Consider the following 13290-nt stretch of genomic DNA (forward strand, 5'->3'; position numbering starts at 1 on the left):
GCTTCAATGATCAGGGTTTGGAGTTTGAGGCAAACTTCCATTCAACTTCTAATATTTACTGTGAGATTTCCTTTGAGCGCTCAGTAAGGAAGACCTATCATGCATTGATGATACCATTCTTGAGTTTAGGGTTCTGAGCTGTGAAAAAGGTTTAGGCATTCAGGGTAGCAATGTCAAGTTGTACCACAGCTGCTTCTATGTTTTACACTTGTAGGTGCCAACCATCTAGTCCAGGGGTGTGAACTCCAGGCCTCAAGGGCCGGTGTCCCGCAGGTTTTAGATATCACCCTGTTTCAACACACCTGAATCAAATTATTAGTTCATTACCAGGCTTCCGGAGAACTTCAAGACATGTTGAGGTGATAATAGTAAAATGAGAATGTGATCAGTTATGTTTTCCCCATTTCTGGTATTTTCATCCACCTTTTGTTGTTAGACATATGGGAATGCTTCACTGCAACATGTATTTTGGTGTGGCTGTGTGCCTTCGTGTGTTTGATAGACATAATGTCTTATAAATCCCAAGTGACATCAGCCCTACCTTGTTATGGTCTGGTCTGCATAATTTGCTCATTCTAATGAGGTAGAGAAACTTCCTGTTAATAATTATCTACAATTTCCACACTTGTTCTAAGTGCAATGGTTGTATGCATGATATCTTTTTAAAAAGCTCATTACAAACATCAAACTCAATACTGACATTACAATAATCCAATCATCTTCTTGACCCCATTTGAGCTAATCAACCTCCACTCTGTGTGATTTAAATCTCAGAGTGCTCTCCTCATTTATGCAAACCACTTTCTCCCCATCGTCACCTTGCCTGAGGTCCATCTAAGCCTCAGTCTTCATCTTCACCACTGCCACTGTCTAGACCCTGGGGGATTCTTTCCTAAATCGTATTGCCACTGGGATTCCATTCTGCCATGATGAGTCATTGGACTCTAAAACGCCAAATTAATTAATATCTCTAGTAAATCATTTTCAGTTCTTCCAAGTGATCTCTTCTTATTTACATTCAAGCAACACACACACAAAAAACAGAGGACCAAGAATGTTTTTGATTTAAAGGTTTTATTTTATGTTTTCTTAAACATCAGTACACCAACAACCAAGAAAGCACACTGTGGGTAATCATTGTAGTATATTTTTGCTCACTACATTTTAATAACGTCAAACTCATGTAGATTTCTTGTGATTGAAAATTGCAGTAAACAAAACTATCATATGATTAAAAACTAATATTAGTCAAATGGAGTTTTAAACTTAGATATAGATAGATATTTTACATACTTCTCATTTCACTTTTTTCTTGCTTTATTTAGTTTTATTCTCTATATTGTGGAGAAAAACAACAAACAAACAAAAATATTGTTGCAAATGATTATTTTAAAAACAAAAACCACAATGAAAAGTTCCTCCACCAAAAAAACAAATCTCTATATTAGGAAAATCTATAATAAATGAAAAATGAATCAATACAGTAAAATAATAAACAATATCTAAAATGAATCTGGCAGAGTCATTGGTGCTGTCCATGTAACGAGTCCAGATGTGGATGATCAAGATCACATCAAGGCATCAAAAGCATCAGTGCTAGCAGGAGGGTGAGGACAGGAGAGGCCATCATACCAGGAGAGAAAGTGCTACTGCAGAAAGACAGGAATTAATTAAATAAGTCATGTACAGATAAGCTCATGATAAGTACAGAAATTCTGAATTGATATCACTGCTTTTGTGTTTGTGCAAAATCTATGTAGGCTTCAAACTGCAACAAATAATGACTATTCATAAACAGAGCTTTTTGTGTTGAGCGCTATCATTGGTATAACATCTATAATTTTCATGTCCACACACATTGTTATAAACAGAACATGTTTGAGAACATTGTTGTGTCTGGAATTGGAATTGTGGTGGGTGAGATCTTGTAAACATCAAAGCATTTCTTAACAGGTATGTTAAAACTTTTTAGCGTTAGTTTTAGTGTTTCTGTTTGAAAGAAACACTTTCTATTTATTAAAAATCAGGAAATGTTTGAGAACATTGCAGTACCTGCCATCTGTTGTGTATGAGGTAGGAATCGAGGTGGTTGAGATCCTGTAAAAGTTAAAGCATTTTTGGAGTGAATTAAAACTTGTTAGAGTTTCACCTGCATTAACTTTTACATCTAGCAACAACACTTATTCTTGCAAGGTGCTCAAAAATGCATGAGAAAAATGCAGTATCTCTCATCATATATATTGTTTCATATGACATGTTGTACCTTCACATGAATTGTAATTTAATAATATGTCCTACTGTGATGAGCAGTTTCCTTTATCCTGGTCTCCAGGAGGATGTGTAATTTTTACTGTTCTTACTTGAGGACATGGCAGTGAACTTCCATTAACTAGAGGTGTGAGATCTATTGGAATAAAGAAATTAAAATAATCATAGAAAACTTCATTTTGATGTTGTGTAAAATGATTCAAATGTTTCATACATTTCTGTTGTAAAAGTTTCAAGTAATTGTACTTGAAACTTAAAATATAAGTTTAGGAATGAAATTATTTTAATTTGCCTTGTACACTGAAGATGAAAATGGCACTCCCTCCTTTGAGGTAATCTCTGGATTGGATGTCTTCCAAAGATGCAAAATATCTACCATACAGGTTATTAACATAGATGGTCTCATTGTTCTCATCAACAATTTGAGTTCCAACATCACGAGGTTTGCCCCAAGCAGGTACACCTGTTTATACAAAAGCATATGTAACATAGTGTTTAATAATTTAGTTAGTAAATTTTTTTAAGCATTACTTCATGTTTCTGCAAACGTACCAGTGGAGGTGAGCAGATTTGGGTCAGTGGTGAGACTCATTTGCCTTGACATCTGTAGCTGGATGTTGGGGTTCTGATCCACCATTTGAACAGTAAATTGCCTTTGTGGGCAAGGCCATTGCAGTTGGTCATCATAGACACCAGAGACAAGTTGCACATATACTCCAAAATCTGTCTGGCGGAGATATAACGCTACCCGGTAAGCATAGCCCTCACTGGAATACTGGCGTGGGCTATATATCAGGGCTGGAGTATGAGTACTGTTCCAAAATCTCTCAAAATCATTAATCTGCCAGGTTCCATCTGGACACTCAAGCTCTGACAGATTGATGTCATCAATAGAGAAGCCACCTGTAGAGTTTCCTGCTCCTTTACGAACCTCAAACTCCACCTGGAACTGCTTGGTGGCATTTAGAGGAACATGGTGGAGAGTCCAGTGAGATGTTGGTAGACCTGGAGGGAGAATTTTTTGACATCCACTCATAAAATGTAAAATGTCAGAATTTACACTTCACTGGAGAAAATCATCATATATAATCACACAAATGATTCATTACCACTGATCTGTCCCATGAGGTAGAGAGTCCCTGTGGAGTCCCAGTTATCTTGAAACTCTCTGATCCAGATGTTAAGTTTGTCTGTCTGGCTCCCATTGTTGTAATAGTAGAACTGCAGACACTGGACATGACACTCCCTCTGGCGACTCATCCTCTTTGTCTCCAGCCAGGCTGAGTCTCCCTCCTGACCTGGTTCTGTGCTAGCATACATGAAGTAACCTGCATCCTGACCTACAATACAGTTCAAAATTATCTTACATCAGATCTTTAAATCTTAAGTATCAAAAGCATTTATTATTATCTCTGGCAGCTTACGTTTGATGTTAGTAATGCTGAGGTGGAAAACTACATTTTCCATTTAAAACTGTATATTAAACACTGCAATAAAAAAAATGCAATATTTGAAACCTTGCCTTGATTACCATTTCCACTGGGCAGATTGGTGTGGTCAGAGCTGGGACCACCATAAACGCCAGTTACCATTTCCCAGCCATTGCCACTCTTTGAACAGCGGTTCATTTGACACATGGTCCCATTAGTAAAGCCACAGTACATCTTAAAGGCAATGGATGAGCCTGTAGAGATGAATTAAAAGCGCAAGTTTTTTTTTCCAAGGAAGATTGGAGGGAAAAGGCAAAATTGTCAACTCACAAAACTGTCATCTCAAGTGAGTGAATTGTTTTGACGTGAGCAATTTTCTACACACATTCAGCACTTTTAGGCTTAGTTAATTACTGACAATGAGCAACAGAAAGTTGATTATTGGAGTACCCATGATCTTTCTGAAATCGCAGCCTGACACATAGCAATCCCGGTATGTTGATTTTTGTATGAATTAAACAAATGGGGTGAGATTATTTGCTGATTATAAACTGGCCATAGGTGCGAATATGAGCATGGTTGTCTGTTTGTTTAAACCATTTTCAAATCATAATTGTGACTTGTTGAACTTTTCTTATGACAAATAGACTTGATCATTGTGCCAGTTCAAAAAGTGATCATAATAGATATTTTGGAATTCAATAATATATAAATTTATGGCCTCATGAATATAAGTAAAAACCCCTAGTAAAGAGCCCTACTAAGTTTAAATGCGCGTAGTAACTCTAAAAACAATGTAAAAACTATTTACAAATGTGAGTGTGAGAAAGAAAATGGTTACTTTCTATTGGTTAAGAGCACAATATTCTCATGGTGTTCTTAGTAACTTTAACCAATAATCCCAGAGTATTCCTAAAACGGGATACTGGTCCCCATAATCTTTAAGCACTTACTGCATTTGTAGAGTAGATTCAGCTCCTGAACATCTCTAGTACTCATTTCCACTCGTTGACCAATAAGATTCTGGAATTTGGGGTCTTTGGTGATAATTGTAGATCCATTGCCATTGGTGAAATCATCTTTGCCATAGTGCATCACGGACAAATAGTCATATGGGACACCGTGGGTGGTGCTCTCATCACTGCTGACTATTCTAAAATTGTGCTTGTAAGCTATAAAAATCATATATAAAAGCCAAACATCAGATACAGTACACTTAACTGAAAATATTTTGATAATATGAGAGAAGGTCAAATCATAAAAGGAAATATTTTGTATACTCACTATAGTGATTTCATTGATTTTATGACTCAATCTCAAATTATTAAATAGTTATGATTTTATTTTAACCATTTCAGAGTGGTTATTATATTTTTGAAGACTGCTTCATACAGCTTTAAGATAAGTATTTGAATAGAAATATTGAACAAAGACATTAACATTGTTATAATTAGTATAAGTGTTAACCAAACCCTCTTGGATGTTTTGAAAGTTAATCGTCACATAATCATCTCTGTCATATCTGGACTGTTCATGGTAGAAGCCAAGAGCATGAAGGAACTCATGTTCAACAATGGCAATGTAACCACAGCCTGTTCCAATGGAGAGTTCCTGTCCACGGGATGCTTTCCCAATGTATGACCAACATCTGAAAATAAAGGCAAAACACTAATCAATATTTGTCATATATTAAGTTCTGTTTTATGTAATTGGTTTTATGAATGTTGATATATAAAACTAAAAACAAATAATCAAAAAAGAAACACAACATCTGAAATTAAAGGCAGAACACTGATGAATATTTGTCCTATAACTGGTTATGTATTCTGTAATTTATTTAGTGTAATCCATAAAATCACAATTAAATAAATCAGAGAAGGAATAACAAAAACATAACCATTCTTAAAAATTTCACAGTATTCATCTTGTTCTTTTGTTAGAACTATATATCCAGGGGTGCACATACAGTGGCTTGCAAAAGTATTCGGCCCCCTTGAAATTTTCCACATTTTGTCACATTATATCCACAAACATGAATCAATTTTATTGGAATTCCATGTGAAAGACCAATACAAAGTGGTGTACACGTGAGAAGTGGAACAAAAATCATACATGATTCCAAACATTTTTTATAAATAAATAACTGCAAAGTGGGGTGTGCGTAATTATTCAGCCCCCTGAGTCAATACTACAAAAAGATTTCCCAAGCCTTGAACATCCCATGGAGCACTGTTCAAGCAATCATTCAGAAATGGAAGGAATGGCACAACTGTAAACCTACCGAGACAAGGCCGTCCACCTAAACTCACAGGCCGAACAAGGAGAGCGCTGATCAGAAATGCAGCCAAGAGGCCCATGGTGACTCTGGACGAGCTGCAGAGATCTACAGCTCAGGTGGGGGAATCTGTCCATAGGACAACTATTAGTCGTGCACTGCACAAAGTTGGCCTTTATGGAAGAGTGGCAAGAAGAAAGCCATTGTTAACAGAAAACCATAAGAAGTCCCGTTTGCAGTTTGCCACAAGCCATGTGGGGGACACAGCAAACATGTGGAAGAAGCTGCTCTGGTCAGATGAGACCAAAATGGAACTTTGTGGCCAAAATGCAAAACACTATGTGTGGTGGAAAACTAACACCGCACATCACTCTGAACACACCATCCCCACTGTCAAATATGGTGGTGGCAGCATCGTGCTCTGGGGGTGCTTCTCTTCAGCAGGGACAGGGAAGCTGGTCAGAGTTGATGGGAAGATGGATGGAGCATGTTTGGAATCATGTATGAGTTTCGTTCCACTTCTCATGTGTACACCACTTTGTATTTGTCTTTCGCGTGGAATTCCAATAAAATTGATTCATGTTTGTGGCTTTAATGTGACAAAATGTGGAAAAAAGTGGTTGCAGAAGGTGAGGTGGCTTCAAACAAATGATGAATGCACAGAGATGTGGTGCAGAATATCCCATGAAAAACAGTGCCTTTTATATTATGTAAAAGGCACTGTTTTTGTCCGCTAGAGTGGAATCTAGCGGCACCACTTTTCCGAGAATACACGCTTCTTTTGCGGTTCGGACTCCTTCTGACATTTCTTTGGAGGTGGAGGGACACCAAAGTAATTGCTTAAAGGAGCTTGCTTCTTCGACATCTTTAAGAGTTCTAAACAAATGTCTGTCCTCCTCCAGAAAATCTTATGCACGCAAATGTGCGTTGCAACTTCTTATCTAGTGCACGTCTTTGATATTGACAGCGTATGCGCACCTGCGGACTTATGTGCACCCCTGTATATATCACAAATTAAACTAAAGGAACAAAAAATCTAATTGAAAAATCAGCATAGTCATTTTTAGAATATTTATGCTAATTGCGGCTAAGTAGGACAACAACAACAAAGAGCAGAAAAAAACATACCCATTTAACTGTTTGACAGAAATGTAATAGTCCTCAGAGTCCCTTGGTTTGAAGTCAATGCATGATTTCAATCTGAACTGGTCAAAGGCTCTCAGAATGACTCCTTTAGAATTAATGTCTACCGTTGTTGTGTTATAGAGATTAAAAGAAAAGAAGAAGATATTTTAGACAACCAATAAAGGTCCTTAGCCTTGCCCATGCATTTTGCTCTAAGGTGCTAAAGCATACAGTTATAAACATTTTTTCCGGTTTTAGCAAAGGCGTGGGTGGTTACTTTGCATAACTGGATGGTACAAAACTATTCCATTAAAGTAGCTCTGTGCACTCGCACATGCTGCTGTTTTTTTTTTTATTTCATTATGTAGCTTCTATGTGTCAAAAGAGTCCAGCTGACATGGGGAAAAAATGCATTTTCCGGTATGACATCACAAAGATGTGTTCCCATAGAAATAAAGAAATAAAGATTTCTTTCAGGTGTATTCATAAGAAAATACATATTTACCAAGGTCATTATTTAAGAGGTAGGGGACTGGGGATGTCCACAGGAAGTTTTCATTAATGATGGTACTCCTCTGCTTGCCTATAGGCTAAAGTATAAGAAACATGTATATTGTGACATAATGCAGTAAGTTACTATGCACACAGATGTTTTTAGAATAAATACATTTTTATCTTCATAACAAAGACTCACCTCCAAAATATCATCATGTAAAAATTCTAAAATACAATTTAAAAAATGAGAAACAAGTCACTAATATTCAAGTACAGTTGCATGAAGCCAAAAGAACAAAAATCTCCTTATAAAAAGGTTTAGTTATAAGTACATGTTGAACTTTACCCTTGTTTATTTCAGGAATGTCCTTCACTTCACCAACATCTACAAAAACAGATGAGGCACTTTTGTATACAGTTTTTTCAATATTAAAAAAAAATGATTTTCATCAAATAAAAGTGGAAAATTAAAAAATTTGAACTTACCCACTATTTCTAGTCCATTCTGTACAAATATCAAAGTAGTATTAAAATAAATGTTCCATCATTTAACATACTTTATGTAGTACTGTGGATAAATGTTTTTTTTTTGTTTTTTTTTTACATTTTAAGCTTTGATAGAAAACACAAACTATACTTGTTGGTCAACATGCAAAACTCTTTTTTTTTGAAAAAACAAAATCATTGTTTGTATCTGATATTTAATATTCAATATTATTGTCAAACATCTTCATTACAAAACAAACCAGACAAATAATTTAAAAAATCTCTTTAAGTTCTCTTTGCATATTGATATTCACGATTTCTGAAATATCACTATGCAACTAATCACTTACTGGGTTTAAGGAGAATGCTTCAGAAATTGCCATGATCACAAAAATAAAAGCACATCCTTTCATCCTCATGGTGCGTCTTTGATGAAACTTAAGTCAATAGAGATTCTGCCAAGAATGAGGAAAAAGCAGTCACAAAATTAAAAAATATATAACCATTAAAGATTTGTATATATCAAACTTTATATTTGTTCTCATAGAAATATGAAACTTGTCTTTACCTTGTGCCACACTTGTTGCTTCCTCATCTGCATGAGAAGTTGTGCCTGTGACAGGAGTGTTAGAACCAGTTTTATACCACTAAAGCTACGTGCTTGACACATCAGGGAGTCACGCATATTCTATCTAGATTTGGTCCTGCTTTAGCCCACGTCACCATTTCCTGTTATCTGATGTCTGTGACATTAACAAATCCCAAGTATTTGCATTACTTAAAGACATTCCACTTCACACCTAATTTTTACCAGGAAAACATGAACAACAGTTGATAACAATAATAAACTCAACATTTGACTATGAACTTTTGTCTTTTACTCTTAGTGGAGAACATTTTTTTTTCTGTATGTAATTGATAGATGACCTAAGGTACTATATTATCTTTCCTCTGTCTCTGATGTGAAACAAATATTTTGTTGTGGGAGTTGGCTGTGGATATGGATTTAAGTCGTCTACTTCATCAAATCTTCTGTTTTCTTTTATTTGTAAAAATGTTTGAAAAGAGGACTGATCAATGAAATCTCTCAACTTTGACTGTTTTCAGTTGTATAACAAGGCTTTGTCTGTCAGGCTTGGATGCTGCGATATTGTTCCATAATGGCCAACTCATTTCCCTGATGATGATACTTGAGTACAAAGTCTACAAAGATCTTTTCAGCTCCAGTTTTTGCTGACTTGTTGGGTGAAATGATCCATAGCAACTACAATGTACTTATATCCTCCATTACAAACTTCCAGATACAGATCCAATGATTCTCTGTTCGACTTGTTTGGAGATTTCTGTTCCAGGAAGCTAATGATCACCTAATAATCCATATCTCTTTGCAAATGTGTTATTGATCACGCTGAGTGGCTGTTCTACTCTAAGATGACACTGTGGATTTTATGCGTTTGTGTTCTACATCCAGGGCTTCCAGAATATTGCATCTCCTGTAAGTCACAATATACCAGTCACAATATTCAAAAATGGAAGTTAATGAAATTAATTATCAATATAATCCACAGTTGCTTGTTGTATTTAAAAGTTCAACTTTAAAGTTTTGATTTTAATTGTGATCATGACTTACTGCTATGACAAAGACTATTTAACTTAGACAGTAGGATGTTGTTTCAAGGATTTTCCAGGATTGCTTACTATCATAATGTCACCCTCCATTAAATCCATTTTTCTGATATATAATCTACTTCAAGCATGGCAAATTAACAGGGTGTTAAAAGTAAACAGTAAAAGTTAGAGCAATCAGCACACAAAATAACTTGTTAATTATAGTCTGACAAAGATAATACAAGATAATACAAGACGTTTCCTTCAAAAAACAACATAGCAGTACAAACTAGGTATAAAGAGCATAAGGAGAATATGTATTGTGATAAAAGGATAAAACCATTTGCCACACACTGAGTAAGGACATGTTCAGCCTGGACAGTTGTTCTGTGAGGAAGCATTCAGAAATCGGCTGCTTTATCACAGTTCTGCTTTATAAAATTGAAATGTGTCTAAAAGACAATCAAACAATATTTTTTTACTGCCAGATTCTGACTAATCTAAACTGTTGGCAAAAACAGAAAAAAAGAAATATTCAAGCAGTATTCTAACACTTTTCAGATTTAACCAAGGCACATTAATAACAGGGTTTTTTTTTTTCAAGAAGTTGTAAAACAGATACAGGTCTGTGCCTACAAATGCCCTGCTGACTAATGTACTGTGACACGATCTCCTTGCAGAAATGCAATGATAAACCAGAAATACTGGAAACCACAACCTAAGGGTTACTTTTCTATTCTGCACTGGAAAAACAGGCCATGGTGGATTTACTAGTTTCAATAGTGCACATTGATTGCATACAAATGTTTTGCTTTGGCAGAAACTTAGACAAATGAGTTAAATCAACACAACTTATTCCTATTCAATAAACCTGTACATTTTGTGTTCAGAAAATGCGATTGAAACATGTTTAGATGAAGTAAGTTGAGCTCTTGGAATATTTTAATGCTTCACAATTTTGTCATTTTATTTCAACACTATTCAATAACTTTTACCCCAGTACTACTTGGTCACTTAAATACTACATGTTGTCTTCATATTACATAATGTTCAACAAAGTCTAGAGTCTGGTTACCATAAAAAGTGAATGGATCTGCAACAACTACAATCCTCCTATCTTTACCCTGGTTGCAGGGGCATAACCCTGAAGTGATAGGTCACTAGGCAGGGTACAGCCTGGCCAGCTCCCCAGTCTATCACAGAGACAAACAACCATTCACGCCAATTTGTGGATTTGAACCCAGGACCTTCTTACTGTGATGAAACAGCACTAACCACCATGCCACCAATATAGGATCACCAAAAGTAGGAAAGCTGTTATTTCAAGGCGTGATGCAGATTTTTCTTTACATTTTCAACCTTGACAGGTTAAACCACAATAAAAAGCAATAGCATACACGTGGTGTGTGTGTAGTTGTCTGCCTCTTATAACTTCAGTGTTTTTGCTGTAGTTTGAAATCTCATGTGATCTTGTTAATTTCATGAGTTCAGCAACTAACCACTCCAATTTTCATATAGATCCTACATGATTTAATTACATTCAAGATAGAAACATGAAATTTTTGTGTTCAAATTAAAAGGTAGAGTTTTTTAATGTAACAACCACCCAATTTACTCCTTTCGGTTTACCAAAAAAGTAAATTGGGTGGTTGAGGCGGCTGCTCGACTTGACTGAGATGGATGCCTTCGTCAAACCACGGTCCAAAGCGTGCGAGACTGAAATCCCGTGCGATGTTGTGGGATTTAACATTGCTTCACTCGAACATGATATGAACAATTTAATCTACCCTCTACAGGATTTATAAAAAATCTACACTATGTGGTCCTTACCAGGTTCTAAAATTATTTAAATACAACCTCAGATACAGCACATAAAAATATACAGTCAGGATATATAAAAAAAACTGCAAAAGAATCAGAGGACGCATTTGATACATAAAACCTGCAATATCCGCCCATGAGCTAAGCATTTCTACCAAAGTATTCTGTATTATTAGTATTTTTTACCATGAATGTGTAATACTGAAAACAACTTTCCCTATACATACACATCACTGGTGACCATTGGTGCGTTTAAACTGCTTTGTTAAAAAAAGAAGAAGAAAAAAGATCAAGATAGCAAACTATGGTAGAGGTTTTTAACCTTTTATCTTGATATAATAATCCAAACAGTAGTCACTGTTGCAGTTAAGGAAGTTTCATATTGCTTCCGAGATGTACTGCATAGTGTACATTCTTCCATGTACAGTAACTGACTGCCAGTATGTTCCACCCCTACAGTTATGTGAAAAAGAAAGTAAACCAATGTCAAGTTGTGCCACAGCACCATGGGCCATCTCTATGTTTTACATTTGTAGGTGCAGGTGTAGGTGACAACCATCTTGTCCATGGTAGAATGAGAATGTGATCAGTTGTGTTCTCCCCCTTCCCCTTACAGGAGTTCAACAGCCATTCTTTTCTTTCTGACATAGCTAACCATGATAAGGACTGCCACTGAAAACCAATATTCTGTAAACCTCCCTGAATTTGGAAGGCTTCATCAGAGGAGGGATGCCGACCTTGTCCTATTGTAGAGTCCCCACAATAGTGTCTCAAGAAGACTCTAGACAAGAGGCTACTGCACAACTGCTGGACAATGTTTTCCCTCAGATTCTTCTGTACTCCTTCCCCTGTTTGTCTCCCTGTATAAACCATTCCATCGATGCATGCATAGAGGATGCGATATGTATAACTATGTAACTATATACACTATATATCTATGTACACTGAACATATATATTTTAACTTTCATGTAGAGTCTTAAGCGCAAGACATTTTGCTTCACCGAGGTTTGTTAAGGTGGTACAGTAACAGGGCAGTTAATGCTGTTGAGAGTTTGCCTGAATAACTCACTCTCCAGCTCCGGTAACTAACCTTCCCTAATACACACTCAACGTCTTTCATGCAGCACAAGCAAAACAGTAACATTGTAATAAATAAAATATACAATAAATAAAATATCATACGATATAATCACACACACACACACACACACACACACACACACACACACACACACACACACACACACACACACACACACATACTTTGAACCCACACTGAAGTGTTTTTATATATGAGAAAGCATGTAATCTATGTAGTTATAAGATTATATGTTATAAGATTGTGCCACTTGCTGTATAAGATTTAATAATTAGGATTAATGTGTGATGTTTGACCGTGTCATGACCTATTGTGATAAGCCAGAGCAAGGGGTAGTCAGAGTCCTGACTGGCCTTTGGCCAAGACCTTGGCCGCTACCTGACCCCTGCAGCTGTGTTTGGATGGGTGGGAAAGTTACACAGCAGCAGGGGGCGGGGATACTGGTCCCTATATATTAGGGGACCAGAGAACACCCCCAGCTTTTTTTTTCTCCCTCTGCTGTTGCTCTCTGTCCGTCTCTGTGTTGCTCTGCTGTCTGTGCTTAAGGCTGTACACCCCGGGGTTTTGCTTTGCTTGCTTTCTGCTATGTAATTCTCTTGCTAAATGACTGTATGTATTTTTCCTGCTGTTCATATGATTCAGTGTATTAAACTCTGTTCCAAGAATTCTGCTCTTTTCCAG

At 36.4% G+C, this 13290-nt stretch overlaps 1 protein-coding gene across 1 annotated transcript; it reads right to left on the bottom strand.

Moving 5' to 3' along the window:
- Positions 1-1000: 1000 nt before the first annotated feature.
- LOC146378009 (meprin A subunit beta-like) lies at positions 1001-8687 on the bottom strand. The gene is made up of 16 exons (XM_084944915.1): positions 8648-8687; positions 8430-8534; positions 8080-8098; positions 7940-7978; positions 7793-7818; positions 7604-7688; positions 7102-7219; positions 5171-5346; positions 4652-4870; positions 3800-3952; positions 3378-3608; positions 2821-3273; positions 2561-2731; positions 2299-2404; positions 2053-2097; positions 1001-1649 (listed from the first exon to the last, which is right to left on the bottom strand). The coding sequence occupies exons 2-16, from the start codon at positions 8496-8498 to the stop codon at positions 1574-1576; spliced, it is 1986 nt and encodes a 661-aa protein (XP_084801041.1). The 5' UTR covers positions 8499-8534; positions 8648-8687; the 3' UTR covers positions 1001-1573.
- Positions 8688-13290: the final 4603 nt, after the last annotated feature.

The sequence above is a fragment of the Perissodus microlepis genome, chromosome 11 (genome assembly GCF_051167445.1).
Source record: "Perissodus microlepis isolate ML-2025 ecotype Zambia chromosome 11, ASM5116744v1, whole genome shotgun sequence".
Taxonomy (NCBI): Eukaryota; Metazoa; Chordata; class Actinopteri; order Cichliformes; family Cichlidae; genus Perissodus; species Perissodus microlepis.

Coding starts and splice junctions, on each gene's coding strand:
- LOC146378009 (XM_084944915.1), bottom strand. CDS start 8,498: ATGAGGATGAAAGGATGTGCTTTTATTTTTGTGATCATGGCAATTTCT. Junction 7,819..7,939: donor CATTCCTGAAATAAACAAGG/GTAAAGTTCAAC, acceptor ATTGTATTTTAG/AATTTTTACATGATGATATT. Junction 4,871..5,170: donor CTTTCAAAACATCCAAGAGG/GTTTGGTTAACA, acceptor TGATTTTTATAG/CTTACAAGCACAATTTTAGA.